Source organism: Glandiceps talaboti, chromosome 12 (assembly GCF_964340395.1).
Source record: "Glandiceps talaboti chromosome 12, keGlaTala1.1, whole genome shotgun sequence".
NCBI classification, from domain to species: Eukaryota; Metazoa; Hemichordata; class Enteropneusta; family Spengelidae; genus Glandiceps; species Glandiceps talaboti.
In genome coordinates, this window is record NC_135560.1 from 21,335,419 (window position 1) to 21,354,496 (window position 19,078).

The 19,078-nt window shown below is 36.0% G+C and overlaps 1 protein-coding gene across 1 annotated transcript in view; it reads left to right on the top strand.

Annotated features, from left to right (window-relative positions):
• The window catches only part of LOC144443438 (heterogeneous nuclear ribonucleoprotein K-like), a 63,280-nt gene extending 48,616 nt beyond the window's left edge, over positions 1 to 14,664 (top strand). The window contains exons 4-14 of the mRNA XM_078132914.1: positions 3,747 to 3,803; positions 4,948 to 4,991; positions 5,774 to 5,846; positions 6,305 to 6,418; positions 8,561 to 8,689; positions 9,197 to 9,636; positions 10,484 to 10,541; positions 10,842 to 10,884; positions 11,188 to 11,252; positions 11,723 to 11,892; positions 13,557 to 14,664. Of these exons, the coding sequence (XP_077989040.1) occupies positions 3,747 to 3,803; positions 4,948 to 4,991; positions 5,774 to 5,846; positions 6,305 to 6,418; positions 8,561 to 8,689; positions 9,197 to 9,636; positions 10,484 to 10,541; positions 10,842 to 10,884; positions 11,188 to 11,252; positions 11,723 to 11,892; positions 13,557 to 13,587 (1,224 nt within the window). The 3' untranslated portion in view covers positions 13,588 to 14,664. The remainder of the gene's footprint in view (positions 1 to 3,746; positions 3,804 to 4,947; positions 4,992 to 5,773; positions 5,847 to 6,304; positions 6,419 to 8,560; positions 8,690 to 9,196; positions 9,637 to 10,483; positions 10,542 to 10,841; positions 10,885 to 11,187; positions 11,253 to 11,722; positions 11,893 to 13,556) is intronic.
• Positions 14,665 to 19,078: the final 4,414 nt, after the last annotated feature.

Consider the following 19,078-nt stretch of genomic DNA (forward strand, 5'->3'; position numbering starts at 1 on the left):
GCCGACTTTCCACCCATAATTTCACCACCATCACCTTGAGTGATTCTTAGATACAAGCTTTATGCGTCTGTAATTTGATGGGGTTTTTTGGCTATCTTTTCAAATATATACATAGAATGATTTTTTTAGTCTACATTTTTCAAAAATTGTTATTAGTAATATAATATTATGTATTGACTGGAAATGTTGACCCCTCACAAATTATTATTTAAATATTTCTATGTGAGGAATAGTGTGGAAAATATATTACAGAACAATAATTTTATGCAAAATTATTTAGGTGAGGAAAAAGTTCGGAAGTACAAACACTAGTCACCAACTCCATATATTAAATATTATATGGCTGAGAATCAGTTTCTTCTTTTTGTACATTTTTTTTTGGATTGTTAACAAAAAGACATGGGATGTTACTTTGTTAGTCATCAAATGTGAAGGGAGAGGTGAGAAATCCTGGTGTGAACATAACACTAAGAAAAAATATGACTTGCCTACGTTAGCAGTTATGCTTCAATGATACAGTACATTACATCCCATAATATGTAATTAGGATAATGGACCAATCAATTAACTAAATGAGATTAAATTGGGAGGTAAATTAGAAAGAGAATTGTGAAATGGAGTGAGACAGGAATCGGTGAGGGGAACTAGTGAGATTGGCAAGACTTCCCCAGTCATGATAGCAATGCTGGAAGAAAGGATGGCTGTGTCAAAAAAGCCATTGTGGTGTACAGAAATGAGACATAACCAACGTGATACTTTGACTTGGGACTGCAAATCATATGAGAAATAAATGAGAAAATGGCTGTCAGCAGTTGGATAATTTGAAAGGTTGCATTGAGCAAAGAGTAGAAAGCATGATATTTAGTGATTTGAATACCTAGTATATGTTCTGTAGCCTTCATTATTATCAACACCTTTACTCACACAAAGAAAGTCAGCATTTTACTTGTAGCATAGCACAGTAAAATTAACTGAAGTGAGCTTGACTTGTAAATCATTGACATCCAACTGTCATACTAATGATTTGTAACTTGTTACAGTGTGCATAGCTACGTTGTTGTTGTCAGTAATGGCTAGCTGTTGTGAGATGTACACACACACCACACACATCCAACTTAGCTATATATGTACATGGGGAATTGTTGAGATGCATCAGTACACACATGGTGACATCGTTACACAGTGGAAGTAAAATGAATATCAGTCATAGCTATGTTATCTTTTACACCGTAATGGCTAGCTAGTGTTAGATGTACACACACCACACACACTGTACATTGTATGTGGAAGTGAAATTTGTTAAACTGTTGTGTGAATACTAGTATCCATATTCAGTAATGGATAGCTGTTGTGAGATACAGTACACACACACACACACACACACACACACACACACACACACACACACACACACACACACACACACACACACACCCATACACACATACTGTGACTTTTGAGAACATTTGCACAGGCAGAACCATGGCTATTACAGAAGATGAGTTGGAAATAAAAGTTATCATGTAAATGTAATGTTTCAACGAGGTGAACATAATGAGACTTATTTGACATCCCAAATATGGTTACTGACAAGATTCATAGCCTTGCCATATCATTTCTTCTATTATGTAAATGCACCTGAAAAATCATAGCCTCCTACCCACACATCCTGTGCTATTCCCCATTCCAATTACATTGTAGCTTTCCCCATAGTGGACTGACAACTAATAGCCCCACCCCTTTATCTGTGTGAAGAACAGTACTGAAATCCTTGCCATGTTAAGAGTAACTTTCCTAGGTTCCAGGATATGATATTAGTTTCCCACTTTACCTCATACCAAGCTTTCCCAATTATCCAGCATACAATCTTAGCACCCACCCATACCTCATCCCTAGCTTTCCCCACTATACAATCTCGGCGTCCCACCCTTACCTCATCCCTAGCTTTCCCAATTACCCAGCATACACTCTTAACACCCACCCTTACCCTATCCCTAGCTTTCCCAACTACCCTGCATATGATCTTATTCTTTAACATCCTACCCTTACCTCATCCCTAGCTTTCCCAATTACCCAGCATACAATCTTAGCACCCCAACCTTTACTGTACCTTACTCATCCTAAAGCTTTGTGATGTTCCCAGCATATAATCTTTGATATCCTTCAACTTTCCATTGTTATATTTCTGCTATTGAAAGTAAGAGTAATCATAGAGGTAATGGAATTCATACAAACGTCTCCTACCTTCGTACCTGGAAGTCATACTTTTTTGTACTCCACATTGTAACCTTTTATAGATCTGGATATACTGAACATTACCTTTAGGTACATGTAGACTTGGTGTTACCACTGTCAGCAAGTTACTTTGCATATACATCTATACACATATCTCTTGATTCTCACAATGAAAACAGTCCAACATACATGTACACTTGCTGACGTGAAACCATTTATATTGACAGTCTTAAACCCCAATGTTTGAATCGCATACTCTTGGATAACCGATAATACTATCTTATCAGTGAAGACTACTTGTATAAGGATTACATGGGATGACTATATTTTGTTAAGGACAAACGTTTTAATGGTGGTTTCCATATGATATTAAAATGATAAACCCGACATTGGCCTCCATACTATGAAACTATGTCACAAGCAATGCTACTACATGTATCATAATAAAACAATGTTTAATATCAAACCTAAACTCTGACTAACATAACATTTATATAGACTTAATATAGGCTGACGTCATATCGTTAGGGTAAAGCAAGGTTAAAAGATTACAATCTGGTGTTTTACTTCTTTTCTTTTTTTTCCGTTTGATACCATCAGTTACAAGATGATTTATGGCATCTCGTCCACTTTATGGAAAACACAGAAAGCTTTAGATGGCATTTTATCACTCTCAAAGAAACCTGGTCCTTTTTGTAGCTCAAGATTACAGAAATTGTAGGATTCAAGGGGGCATGATTTATATTCCCAACTACTTATTTGCCATTCATTTAATAGGGGAGGTGCCATTTTCAGGAGAAGAGATGTAGTGTATGTGATATCAGTACAACACATAATAGTATTACTTTCATTTTGAGATAAGACTTTTATAATAGCTTTTACACAACCAATACAATATTGAAAGAAACAATGATTGAAAAACTACATTTGGTATTGAAGAAAATAGACGGAACGAGTTACAAGATGGGATGTTAGGATGTAACACACAGTCAGTAATAAAGATCAATAGCTGATATTCAGTATTAAACAAAAGGTTTTAGTTTAGCAAATTTCTTGCACCAGATTGAGACATTGTGATTTTAGTGTTGTATCTGTTGTTGGTGCCTTCTATGACATAATATTGACTGAGATATTTGATCTTGTCAAATTTAGTGATTTTCATTGCCTCATCTAATCTGAGTATACATTGTATATGTTAGGATCAACTTCAAAAGCTATCAATTGAATCCTTGCATAGACAGATTGAGTCCACGAAATGTATTGGTCAGTGCAGTTATCTCTAGCATACAATAACGTGTATACTTGAAATGATGTAGAAATCTACAATTTTTTCCTTAACTTTACTGGTTTTCAGTGCTATATTCCGTACAAGTTGATAACATTGATTTGAAGTGCTATGGATGTGAACCCTGTTGTGGGGGAGCTTCCAAAAAGTGTCATGATTTCGTGTGACTACGGAAAGATCAAAGCTGTTATAATGTATGCCTTTGTGTGTTATTATATATTTGCAGAATGCTGGAGCCATTATTGGTAAAGGTGGGAATAACATCAAGCGTTTGAGAAGTAAGGTGAGTCATCAACGGCTTACACCATATCACCTAACCTTGTACATCCTCCTCATATTTGCTAAAAACATTTCACTGCAGGCAAACCAAAAAAAATTAACACCATGCATGTCATTACACTTAAAACACCTAAATTTAATTAGGACACATATCAGTGATGCTGTGTTTCACAGTTAAATGTGATACTTCAAACCAACTCAGTCCATTTACTGTAGAAAAACCACTTCACAGCCATATCTAATATCATGTGACACTTCTCCCACCGGAACATGCATGAAGCTGTCTAGATGTTTTATTTCATTTTAAATCTTAAATGTTGAGCATTCTGTAAGTGGATTGTACTACTCCTAATTGTAATGATGGCGTGCATTTCAATTTAGTTATGCTACTAATTTCTAAATGTTGATTCACTTGTATCATATTGCATAAAAACATACTGGTCCAATGATTTGTATTATGTATGGTATGAAAATTGTATTGGCACAGCTGCAAGATTATTGTTATCTGAGTCCAATTTTATGCCAAAAATATGATTGATTTTGCTTTGTTTAGAAGATGAAGTATATCAGAGCAGGTGAGATACCGTCTCGGATTTGCTCTATAGAATTTGACAAAGTCCTCTATGTGATAAATAACATCTACATTTATTTATGTACAATCACTGTTTCTCATACTAATTGAAACTTACAACTTGTCAGTGTGCATTGGTGACAAATCAAAGACTGAAATGTATGATTTGTTTGATGTTTGATTTCAGTCAGCAAATTCAGTATGTCATTGATGATAAACTCAATTGTACATGTTTACTATGATATTTATTATGTCCATTTTGTTATATATCTATATCATGTAGTTTACTCAATTTGAATTCTATATTTTGCCCATGTGCCCATTATGCCCATCAATCCCTTCTCTTTTACTTGTTTGTTCCCCCATATTGCACGCTTTCAACTCTGACATGAACTGATACTGTACTGATACTACTGGCCCGGTCCTACACGATGCTATCATTGATTGATTGACGGCCCGCCAACATCCGTGCCCACAATGCCATTTCCCTGGCCCTGTTCTGGAACACGACCCGACCACTGTGGCCCGTTCTGTTGTGTCCGAATCCCTGTTCCGCAACTTCCACTCGTCCATCCAGTACAATGCAACAGTTACAGTGCCCGACTGCAGTGGGCCAGAGCGGTACGTCCCAGTGTGTAGCTTCTCTTGCCCATATTTTATATATTATAGAATTATAGTTATTATCGTAAATATTCCCTACATCAGTAATGGGTGGGACATCTTTGCTCTCAAGGCATCAATATATCGGTATATGGGAAAAGATATAACATTTTAAATAGTAGATTTATTATTTTTTTTAATATAATTAGTTTTCCTGTGGTGGGTTGGGATTGACATTTACCAAGCAAGGGGTTTTAAATTATCTATGGTATAATTTGTAGAGTTTGTTTTATTTTTTCTTCTCTACCTTTGTATAAGTGATGTATAATAATTATGGTGTTTGTGTATTTAGTTGGTGTTGTTGAGGTCTCCTTTTTTTTTCTTGTCTTTTTGCATAAGCTTACAACTTAATGTAATGTCCATAATCAAATCTGCTGAGGAGATTGGGAGGGAGTGATGAATGAATGATAAATGAATGAATGATGCATCACTTAGATGCAACCCAAATGAGTGTGTGAATTTTTTGAACAATTACAAATTGAATTTATGATGAGAATTTTAATTGAATCAAGGAACAGATGGATAAGAACAGACTTGCCTGCATTTGTTAAGTTGATTACTACGATGTAATAACTATGATGAGAAGAAAATTGTTCCAAAAATAATCCAACAAGAATACCCTAAAAAGTGAATAACTGTACATGAACTAACTTAGATTTTATTTCATTTTCTTTCCCTTCATCATTTATTGCATTTGATTCGATCTCATGTCATGGATTGGTTCCAATGTGATAAATCAACAGAATCCTAACCATCTCAGCCAATCAGGAAGCAGTTCTTTCATGTTTACTGGATGTCATTCCAGTCCTTGAAGAGGTGAGTAAAAATTAAAATGCATTGAGGTGCAGCTTGTCAATGTTATCTAGAGATGATTTGTCATGTAAGCTATAGGAATAAGCCAAAACTGCAAACTTAATAGTTCTACAACTATATACATGTAGCCAAAGGCAAGAAGGCAAGGCCACAGCATAAGCCTGTATCACTTTCCAGAGGTGACTACCAGCAAACAGCTGCGTTCTCAAATCTCTGCATTGAAAATTTTAAAAATAAATTTTTTGTATTTTTGAAATTATTAGTTCACTAAGAAAATAATGTATGCCTGTGAGTTAAGCCTACACTTGTGAATAATAAAAAAATCATTGAAAGTTAAAATGCATTGGAAATTAACACCTTGTATCAAATCTTTGTCAATTTCAACACTTCTGCTTTCATCTAGCATAATTTTGATATGATTTCTGCATGGAATTTTGGGTAATATTAATTTTTCTTTCCAGTACCAGCAGTACAAGGATTTGTCCTTTGACTGTGAAATCCGTATGATGGTTCATCAAAGCCAGGCTGGTGCAATCATTGGTAGAGCTGGATTTAAAATCAAGGAATTGAGAGAGGTAAGAATTATTTAAAATATGTAGCCCTGTGTGTGTGTGTGTGTGTGTGTGTGTGTGTGTGTGTGTGTGTGTGTGTGTATGTGTGTGTGTGTGTCTATGTATGTGTGTGTGTGTGTGTTTTGGTGGGTTTTTTTTTTTTTTGTGTGTGTGTGTGTGTGTGTGTGTGTGTGTGTGTCTATGTATGTCTGTGTGTACATACATGCCAGAGCTGGATTTTTTCTTTCCAAATTGTATGTTTAGTGCACACTAAAGTCCATCTATTTGAAAACCTGTAAGGTCAAAATATCTACGTGTAATAGATATAACCTGATATGACCAATTATAATTTTCCCATATTGATATCCATTCAACTATGATAAAATCTATCTACCAATCTATCAAAAGTCCTCTCCATCTGTCTTGTCTGCATTTCTCTCTTTACATGTCTTTGTATATCTATCTGTGTCTTTAGCTGGCTGTGTGTCTACGGAACATGTAGATGTATTTGTGTGAGGTTTTTTGAGTGTTTTTTTGAAGTCAAACTAATTATGTGTTTATAGCCTATATTTCAAAACCTTGTTTGAGATCACAGATAATGTTTAAACAAATGAATAGTACAAAATGTAAATGAATTGTTTCCATAGAGATATTTGTATTCTCTTGATAGCTACTATTCATCTTGGGTTTATGCCATTACGTCAATGCTGCACAATTCCATTCTAAATCCCATGTCAGGATTGATATTATTTAATCAAAGCTGGTTGTCTATATCATATGGACTACTTTGTGGTGCAGAAAATGTAGCCTGACCCCTATCTGTAGAGTGACCTTTGTAGACTTGTTTGATGTGGATCATGTCAGTATGTATTAGTCATACTCTCTGCTGTGGGAATCAAGTATTACCATCATGGCTGTCACTCCTAGACTACGGTAGTCACAGTATCAAATCTCTCATTCATGTGTGTGGTGGATTTTATGATGTACACGTGTGTGTGTGTGTGTGTGTGTGTGTGTGTGTGTGTGTGTGTGTGTGTGTGTGCATCGTATATGTGTGCAAGTGTGTCACTGTATTATACTACCGTGTATTGGCATATGTACAATCCTATGTTAACTTGAGTACCATCATACATGTTACATGTATGTCATTATGTAAATCTACATGCATGAGAACCAGTGTGCTCTCTTATGATAGTCTGATTTTGTTGATGTGAGTCAAAATGATAAAAAATGTCATTTCTTGTGAGTCACCACATAGAACACAAAATTTTGGTGCGTCACTAGAAATGATGTGCATCAATGGCACGTTGAATTGGCTTAGCGGGCACATTGATGAGAACAATGTCATGTGACACTGCACATACTGACATAGGGCATGGACGAATTTCAGATTCAGTTTGTTTTGTAGAAATAGTCCTTGAAAATAGATAATCAAAATTGCTCAACCTGACAGTTTGTCTGAAAGTCTTCCGCCTTTAGTCCCTTTCCTATCTTATGAAATATTTAATCTTCTCGGATAATGGTTGAATTGCACATTTCAATTTACCAATGTTGTTGTAAGTGGGCACAGAGCTTGGAAAGTCACAAGATAAGGATATGTGACACCAAAGAATTAATAACAACAAGTCAAGTTTGGTATAATGTTTTTTATCAGCCCAAAGAAGGTGTAGAGGTTTGTAACATTTACCAGTAGCAACAATGTCAGGTGTCATGGTTTTGTGTGCATTAACACATGTCTGTGTTAATGCTGGGATTAGTGTAATATCTTGTTTATTTCATTAGTTTACAATTTCCAAATCTCCTTGTTTATAGAGGCTAGTAGTTTGTCTTCCCCACAATGCTCAGTATGACAAGAGGTTGTGATATTGTATTCATTTATCAACTACATCAGTGGAATAGTGGTGTATGACTGTGGAGAGTTTTTGGATGTCTCAGCTTTCAAAGATTTAGTATACCCAGGAGATGTCCGATTATTTGTCAGCTGTAAACTGTCTCCTCTCAGTTTTTTTTTTGTTTGTGATTATATACATGGTCAGAAATATGATTTAGAAGAAAAGGGGGGAGGGGGTTCCGATAAAAACTGTATACACATACTAGCTGTAGGTGTTTTACATTGCTGTCTTAGATGTTGAATTTTACCCATGTCAACTTTTTTTTCCCCATCAGAAAACTGGAGCCACAATAAAGGTTTATTCAGACTGCTGTCCTAATTCTACAGAAAGAGTTGTACAGATTTCAGGTAAACCTGAAGTTGTGGTGGAATGTGTCAACAGTATAGTAAATGTTCTACATCAGGTAAGTAAATTGTTAGCTCACTTGAGTGTCTCGCGTTCACTGCCCACACAAATCAACCCTACTGCCCAAGCATAAATTTATGTTATAGTCTCCCATTGTGTTGAACTAACTAGCTGTTCACAGAGAATTTTCCATTGTAAATTATTTTCTGTGGCTGGATTTGTGTAATGCTTTGGCAAACATTGTTGATCATGTCTTCCCCATGGAATGGAATGGAATCACCCTACCACAGAAAAGTACAAGTCAGTCAAGCATTGTTTCTTGGCTTGTTGCCAATTGCAGAGCATCATGGGACTTGTAAATATCCATTTCTGTGAGGGAGCAAGATTCAAAAGTCTTAAGATTGTCTACTTTCCCTTGTTGGGGTATTTGAAATGCATTTTATGATGAGTATATATTAGCTGTATGTTGGGTTGATGTTTACATGGTTCATTGTACACTGTACTTTATCTTAAATGATCATATATCTGTTGAGTTGATGCACTACTCCTTTGTGTTCTATTACAGACCCCAATCAAAGGACCATCACAGTCATATGACCCATACTGCCATGATGATTATGAATATGGTGGCTATAGTCATCTGTGTGAGGAGTATGGTGGTCATGGAGGTCGTGGTGGTGGTCGTGGCGGTGGACGTGGTCGTCGGGGTGGTCATGGTCATATGCCACCACCAATGGGGGGTAGAGGTGGCCATAGAGGAGGTGGCATGAGACAACACCAACAACGGAGTGGATTTCAACTAAGAGGTCATAGAGGAGGTGGTGGTGGTGGTGGCGGCGGCGGCGGCGGCAGTGGAGGTGGTATGCAAAGACTTGGGGGTTTATTCGGTGCCCGTCTTGGACGTGGAGGAAGCCTTGGTGGTGGCGGTAGTGGAGGTGGCGGAGGACGTCGCGGAGGTGGTCGTATGGGTGGAGGTGGCGGCGGCGGTGGATCCTTCTCATACAGGTAGGTAGTAGATAAGAAAGTGTAAGTGTGGAAATGAATGGATTGCAATGAGAGAAGCCACTCTACTTGATGCTTACATTTGTATCATATACAATATTGTCACAGTGACAGTGTAAATATTAGTAAACACTTTGTCTGATATACTATATTGATGGCAAGTTGAACTATAGAAATGTTATACTTGGATAATATATTTATTATTCTAAGACATGTATAAATCACTATTAGTAGTTTGTGCAATTTTGTCTTGTCCCAATTGTTTCAACCGTGGTCTCAAGACCAATTAACAGGACAGGTTTACATATGAAAGTGATCTTGTTAACCATCAATGAAACTGTCCCCAAGTTTGTTAATCATCACAATGAAACTGTCCCCAAGTTTGTTAATCATCACAATGAATGAAACTGTTCCCAAGTTTGTTAACCATCACAATGAAACTGTCCACAATCTTGTTAACCATCACAAAGAAACTGTCCACAATCATAATAACCATCACAATGAAACTGTCTGCAATCTTGTTAACCATCACAATGAAACTGTCCGCAATCTTGTTAACCATCAATGAAACTGTCCACAATCTTGTCAACCATCACAATGAAACTGTCCACAATCTTGTCAACCATCACAATGAAACTGTCCACAATCTTGTTAACCATCACAATGAAACTGTCTGCAATCTTGTTAACCATCACGTTACTTTCCGTCAACTCGTAACCATGTGTGCTGCCACACCAAAGATTATTATTTAGTTGTGCATTTGTTCTTCAGTAAAGTGTGTATAAGAATTCTCTATATCTTGACTGAGTCTTCTGAATTTCATGTATGTCATTAATATTGTTTGTTTCAGAGATGACTACAGTGATTCACAAGGGTACAGCAGCAGCCAGAACTTTGCACAAGACCCTGTGAGTTTCTTTTACAAATCTTTTTAGCCTATCAAAACAAAAAAGATGTCATGATTTAAAAGACAAGATTTTCCATGACATATAATCTCCTATTTTGATGTCATCATATTATGAAAAGGTGTATCCTAACAACCCAGTGCAGTGTCTCTTACTAGAGTTAAAGAAATTGAACAATGCAATTCTTCAAAGAACAGACTTGATAAATTTGGTTTGCCTTCACCAAACTGATCAATCATTTTAACATTTGTTTTTGTATTGACTGTCTGACTTACTCCACAAATTCTGTGTACTTTCACTTAGGTTGGTGGTTCAAACTTTTCTGACTCTCAAAGCTATGATGATGGTAAGTGTTTTTATAAATTATGGTGTTGGTAATATTTCAAACAGTGCTCAAATTATCCAGAGTGTCCCAATGTTTGCCTTAATAGATAAATTGTGACTTATCTTACTATTAGAGTGAGAGTGGAACATGTATGTGTCCTCCAATAACAATATTTTTTGCTGTGGATCAAATGATGAAAAGTTTTTTGTGAGTCACCACATAGTAAGAGATTAGGGAAAACCAAATATTCATGCATGATTGGCTGAACTAGAGTAGATTTGAATTACATTTTGTCATAATGTTGATGTGTTATTTATTTTACAGGTGGAGTAGATCAGTATGGTGGTGCAAGCCAGCAGAACTCAACACAGGTCACCATCCCAAAAGATGTACGTTTATCAAGTTTACTGTCTTCATTTCGCTGTCTCTTTCTTAGCCGCTACTTGCCAAAACATGTCTTACACTAAAATCTATTTCAGATTCCAGAGGAAAGTCTTTTGTGACATAGACTAAAACATCAAAAATAATGTTTGTTAATCACCTTTTGAGCCTAGTAGCTTGCATTATCACAAACTATTCGTGTGCCTTCAAGTCCTGGCAAAGTCAAAAACAACAAAGTACAATATATGTAGCTGTAGTTGCACTGATCTAATATCCTGCTATAAACTCCATAGTGTTGTCTTATGTCAGGAGATACTTTCCAAAATAAGTCACATGCCATGTCTGTTCCAACCAAGTTAAGTAAACTAATACATTATATTATAGGCTTGATTATTTTCCTACCAACATGGCTGAAGTCTGTTATGTTTACACCATGCCATATCCTAATTATTTTGTTGTTGTTGTTTTCTGATTCTAGCTGGCTGGTTCCATCATTGGCAGAGGTGGATCTCGTATCCGTACAATCCGTAATGACTCGGGAGCTAAAATCAAGATAGATGAGCCACTACCTGGATCAAATGATCGTATTATTACTATTGCTGGTTCTGGTGAACAAATCCAGAATGCCCAGTATCTTTTACAACACAGGTTAGTATCTGTGTCCTCAGTCTTGCTGAAGTTTGTGCAATCCCTCTAATTTTCATATCCAATGCACTAAATTGGTGTAATATGTGTCAAGATTGGTATGTGTGTGAAGTATGGTTACAGGATGTGTAGTTTAAATACATGCAATATGGTACATACAAGATTGTGTTTAGGAAAGGAAGTTCAACTCCTTTGTTCAAGTCAAAACCAAGATAACGGGAAGTAGTAGTGTGCAAATGTTTCTTATTTTTTTAAAATATAAAGATCTGATAGTGCTCAACATCATGTCTAATTTCAGAGCAACTGTTTAGGAACTGTTGTAGTTGAGACAGTGTAGTTGGGATTATATGCTGCTTATCCAATCAGAGAGTGTGCAGATTTTTCAATCAGAGAATGGGACAGATATATGTGCTGCTTGTCCAATCACAATGTGTATAGAGTTGTCAGTTATACAGAAAGGTAGATGAAATTGATATAGTGTCTGGCTGATACACTTTCTTGGTAAACATTTCCTGGTTAGCTCAAGCAATATGTTGAAGTAGTTGAGGGTTATGATATTGTGTAGGTTTTATGAAAAGTGGAAGGTTCTGTAGGGTTACCACACTCTCAATGATATGTTTGATAATTATGTCTTTTTCATCACTTTCATCTTCTCACTGGGTAGTAAAAACCAGGACTTCCATGTTTTAGGCGAATCTCCGTTGGAGGGCCATGCTTGATAATAAAGGCTTACAGTACTAAGCTGACATTTAGTCAGCAAATAGGGATTTATAGAATTTACTTTGACAAATCCCCATGTGTCCTCTCGACTTATTATCATCATTTCTAAGTCTCTCCTTTGCCCCCATGCCTTGCTGCTTCTGTTATTGCCACACAAAGCCCAGCTATAGACTACAGGCTTAATTGTTTCCTGCATGATATTGATCCAAACTGAGTTGACTGTAAAAGTGTAATCATTTTTGAAAGAGACTGCGTAGTGGAAAGTATGTATGGTGGCATTCCATATTAGTAAGACAGTGTAGAAGGCATAGGAGACACAATCGATATGTTGTCTGTGGAGAACACAGAGCACTACTAGTCAATGATTTGGGTTACAGCTAGGCTCTTGGTTACCATAGTAATTGAATGTCATTCACAGTATGGAAGACTAGTGATTTTGTTGTTGTTGATAATTACAAACAAAAAATCACAGTCGTCCATTACTGTGTGTGAAGCTAGCAACGGTTGAGATTCTAGGTTCTCTTTTGTAAATGCAGTGTTATGAGATGTGTTGATTTTAACATGTGTCTTGAAATAGTTAACAATGTGTCAGTGTCGGAGTGTAGTTACAATCTGTAATTATTTGAGTTATCTCTCTGAGGCTTACTATAAATGTGGCCCTCTTATTGCTCAATACTCATCCGAGTATAAAAACAATTATTTATTTGGCAAGATATTAGTATAAATCTCATTACCATATTCCCTGTGATTACATTGACCAATTATGTTGTTTATATTTTCCATTCACTTTATCCCAGAATTGCAGCGTTAAATTATGAAAAGTTGTACAAACAGTTATCTCATGCCTAGTTGTCATCCAAATCAATGGGTGTATTGTTCCAAATGTTTCCTAGTGTATGTGCAAAACAATGTATTTGTGAATAACACAGTTTGTGTTTATTTTGCAGTGTTCGGCAACATTCAGGGAAGTTGTTCTAAATTACTAGAAGGGAAGTACTTTGGAAGAAGACCATTGAATCTCATCACCTGAATCATACATTCATAATGTTATCAACAATTTAGCCGAATATGTATCCAGAGTTTTCTCTTTATACTCAGAAGTAGTTGTTGAAAAAAAAAGACTTGTTTTACTACTGTAAGGATAAGATCTACTCCAGACATGAACTCTTTCTGTTTCAAACATCTTAATACGACTTCATCGTCTGTAAGACACTTACCAGTTCTTTGAATGTTTGACATGGAGATGTTATAAAAAAACAAGAACTTACCAGTATTGAATCAAGGAACCAATACCTTCACTGTAAATCAGTCTTTTACCATATAGTCAGTTTGCCAATACAATTTGTAATGAGAACAATTTAAAAGAGTCATTTCTTAGTATCTGCATGCTTATATTACTCACAAATTACTGACTTTATCAAAGACCTTTTTTCACATTCATGGTAATAGGTACCCAAATCACTATGTATCATAAGTAACCTGCTTTCACAATTCTTTGCCAAAATTCCAATACAATGTACAAAAATTGCAACACCCCCCCCCCTCCCCCTCCCCCAAATGTTGGATAAGTGCACTTTCTTTGGACCAAATAGATGAGGCTCAAACTTTGCATAGTTCATTCAGGAAATGCTTTCTATAATATACAAATTAATATACAAATGTATTCGTGAAGCCGTCATATGATTTCAACAGTGGGTGAGATCAGTACATTGTGTTTTACTGACATAACAGGGAAAGAATAGTTTTTAATGTTTGTTGTTAACTCAGGAGTTAGAACAAGAAATGTTGTGTGTTTTCATGCTTATTTCTTGAAAGATAAAAACTGCACAATTTGGTTTATACAAGACAACTAACTGATGATAAAGCTTTACTTCAAAGACCTGTAGCGATATCCCCTCCATTCCTTTCTAAACTAGATTGTGATATTTGTCAGTTTGTTTCACTGTAAGGGTTAGTAAGTAACTACAAGATTGACGTAACCATGTTAGGTTTTCATTTTTTTTATCAAAACTCTGTACATTTTTCATATGACAGAATAAAGGGATTGAAATTTTATTTCATGTGTGACATGTTTTGATTTTGGAATGCAGAGTTTCCCCTCAAGCTTATCAGTACCAGCCACCACTCAGAAAATGTAACCAACAATATACTACCATTCAGTCTAACATGATTTACAATTGAATTTACCTAATGATGTTAATCTTAATGGATAGTATGACCAACTAGAACTAGAACACCTCTGTGACAAGGGACAACAGGGAACTGTCCAGCATTCATCTAATATAGCACAAAAAACTAACTGTCCACTACAAAACATTCTAATGTTCTTTGACTTACTAAGTGCATAACAGAAATACTAATAGGGAACATGCAATCCAGACTGAGCATGCTCAGATGCAAAGGACTATGGGATTATTTGTGGTTATTGTAATACCTAATCTGCAGCTACTGATAAAATAAACCTTCCACAATTGTCAGAGTAACTATAAATTGATTATTTGTGGTTACAGTGTATCAACATTGTTTACGATACTAATTGATTAGTATTTACTATCACATTTCCCATGATGCAACATTCAACATGGCAGGTTTGCAAGTTCCCTATTATCACACCTGCCATAAAAAATACATGCAAGTTAAACACATCTGAGGAGAATGACACATTGAAACAATGAGCAGAAAGTCATATATAGCACCCCTTTTAGAAAATACATGTAAGTTAACACATCTGAAGAGAATGACATTGAAACAATGAGTGGAAAGTCATATATAGCACCCCTTTGTTTCTCTTCATTACTATGTATTTAATGTTATGAATATTAATTAACCATGGATATTAATATCGTCCAGGACTCCAGTTACAGTTGGGAGGTCCCTTGGACAGCCCTGCAAAGACAACTGACGTAAAGGGTATATTGAATGTAACCAATGACAAAACTAATGCTGATGAAAGTACTGCTCTGAAGTATTTGAGCTTCTGTGTCCACATAGTGTTCAATATTTTCTGTTAGATCCCAGATGTATGTTAGTATGTATGTGTGTGTGTGTGTGTGTTTGTTTGTTTGTTTGTGTGTATTAACACTAATATCACTAGGAGGTTAGATATAGTTGTAAACTTTCATTGTGCAACATTGTGATTCACTGCACACACACAAACACGTTATCTGTAGATAACCCTCTTTCTCTCTCAACTTGTACTTGGCTGTGTACAAACAAGTACCCACCCCCACCCCAGGGAGAAAGAGGATTAATAATACAATATATTTGTAGAAAACAAGAACTCTGGCCACAATCTTACAGTTTTACCATATTCAATTTTATGTGGAAAACACACACCCTGAACAGAAAGCATGTGACGTAGACAGACCCTGAATAGAAAGCATGTGATGTGTAGACAGACCCTGAACAGAAAGCATGTGATGTGTAGACAGACCCTGATTAGAAAACATGTGATGTAGACAGACCCTGAACAGAAAGCGTGTCATGTAGACAGAACTTGAATAGAAAGCATGTGTTGTGTAGACAGACCCTGAACAGAAAGCATGTGATGTGTAGACAGACCCTGAATAGAAAGTATGTGATGGGCAGACCCTGAACAGAAAACATGTGTTGTGTAGACAGACCCTGAATAGAAAGCATGTGATGGGCAGACCTTGAACAGAAAACATGTGTTGTGTAGACAGACCCTTCATCTCTTTAGAGAGGTTAGAGATGATTGGATACCATGTTGACATTCAGACTAGTAGGCTAAAGTAGTAAGGTGGAATTGTTACTCCACATCAACCCCCAGGAATCATTTTAACAGAAATTGATTGTTTCCCATATACCTACTGTTTCAAAAATCTATATCATTCCATGACTACTTCACCATTTGTAATCTGTGTTTGCCATGAATACATTGTACAATCATGTGATACAAAGCTTCTCTCTACATGGTCCATAGAGGGCATCCTCATCTGCTGCTAAGATTTCTATGTTTTCAGAGAAAAGACAATGCTACACCATGGTGAGTTTAAAACTGAAAAGTGCGATTGTCATTTGTTAAAGTTAGTTCTTTCTGATCCAACACAGGAATATTATGAAATACATTGTGACACTGATAATCTACCAGTTGTCTAGTCATCCTGTAATGTAATGGTAGCAATGTAATATTCTAAAGATATTAGCTTAGCTAAAGATCAGATAGTCTAGGTTACCCAGATTCTCACTGCTGGGGCTTTTCTAGGAGACCACCCAGTTTTGCTTGGGGAGGTCTCATAGGCAGAGCTTCCACAGCTGGAAGAGTCTGGGTAACCAAGACTTAAGATCTGATAAGATCAAACAAGACAGACAATCAGGAGATTAGTTTTATACATAACAATTTATGTCAAGTTCAAAATTTGGCAAAAGGTAAGATGAGATATAAAAAATATCTTGACAAATTTACATTTTTTCTATTCAAAATATAAAAATTGTTGGTGTTCCTCTTTGTGAAGTAGAGGTTATAGAAGCCTAAATGATCCATTATCTGTATAGATGAAATACAAGCAATACTGGTTGTCATGTACGTATTCAAGGGTCACGTTTGGAGCAATACAATCAAAGTACTGAGGAACCCTAGTATTGGTAGCATTCAGTGCACTTTATAAGGCTTGTACGTCTGGTGCTGAGCGAACTTCTTGCTTGCTTCCGTTTATGTAATATGTGAGTTGTTACGTAAGCGGACCAATTAAGGACTGGATCTTTCAGACTAATCTTAAGATTATACCAGTGGCCTTCAAAAACAGTCCAAAATTAAAACCCTTAGTTAATAAATAGTTTAATTCATTACCAATGAATTCAGCTTACTGGACAGAACAAATCAAGTTAATGTAACTCTTGAAAAACTAACCATTGTAAATAGTTATTATATAAAACATTTCACAAAATATTTGAATATTGCAAATCAATTCCGTAAAAATGATACTTGCAGAAACACACACACATCTTAGGACATGTCCACAGAATGTACAGGTATGGACATCCCTTTATTTTTTGAAATTTATATTTGTATCTTCTACGTTGATACTTCAATACTTTCAAATTGTCAATATTGCACATTTATCCCAAATATTGGCTCTATAATTACTTGTCAATCAAAATATAGTACATGTACCGATTTATCTGTTATCATATAGTTGCCATGGCTACACATTCAGTAGATTGTAAGATACGTCGTGCCGTTCCACCCTCACCGGCCTCCTCTCACTGATGTGTGAGGGTGCCCCATCATGGCGTACCTTACAGACTACACATTCAGCAGGTGACATTTTAAATTTAGTGGCATTTAAAACGGTGAGAATTTTAGTTTAGTTGTATTTGACAGACAAATTTTGAAGCTCACTCATATTTTTTTATTTAAACATGACGTTTTATGGTAGTGTAATCACAATTATCATGATAATGGGGAATCTATTTATTTACATGAATATGAACATTGTCATTCAACAACATTGATGATTATTTTGATTTACAAATGTAACAGATAAACATGACATTTGTGACAAGGAATGTTGACAACATATGATAACTGATTTTTGGTTAAGTCTGTGTGTATATTATTTGACTTTGCTCCTAATTTCTAAATCTTAGCAGAATTTTGCTCCTAAGGTTTAAATTTTGCAATCTGGGAAATTCATGAGGAAAATGTTTCTCAAAGTCTTGCCCAAAGATAAAGTTCCATGGGGTTATCAGAAAGGTTCACCTTTATATTTTTAAAACCAACAAAATGGTCATTTCATAATATCACACAACAGCTAAGAGTCAGACTCACACTGAAGGTGATTCTTCAACACTTCTTGAATGACTTTTAGATGTGAAATAACTGTGAATTTACTATGAATTTAACATAGGGTATATGTCTACAGTCCTGTTACAGAACTAGGCTGTTAGATGTGAAATTACTGTGAATTTACTATGAATTTAACATTGGGTACACCACTAAATGTCTACAGCCCTGTTACACAACTAGGCTGTCAGATGTGAAATTACTGTGAATTTACTATGAATTTAACATTGGGTACACCACTAAATGTCTACAGCCCTGTTACACAACTAGACTGTTACAGAGCTGTAGTGGAACTAGTTTGTTGGGATATCAATGTAACATGAGGAAGTCAATGAGGCTTTTAAAGACCCTCTAATACTGTTCTGCAGTGGTTATCAACAGAAGCTTTCAAATGATTAATTAATGTAGTAGCAATAACCCTTCCTGGTAAACTGTTCCAAATGTCAACAACATGTTGACTGAAAAAATATTTGCAGTATATCCAATCTAGATCTGTCCTCATATAATTTCAAAGTGTGTCCTCATATTTTCGAAGTAGATACTTTGAAAAAACACAGCTGAATCAACAAGAATATGTCCATGGAAACGGCTGTGCACTTCCAGCAAATCAGCTCTGATCCCTCTGGTTTCTAAGGTTGTCCTTCGTAATCTGTCTTTGTAACT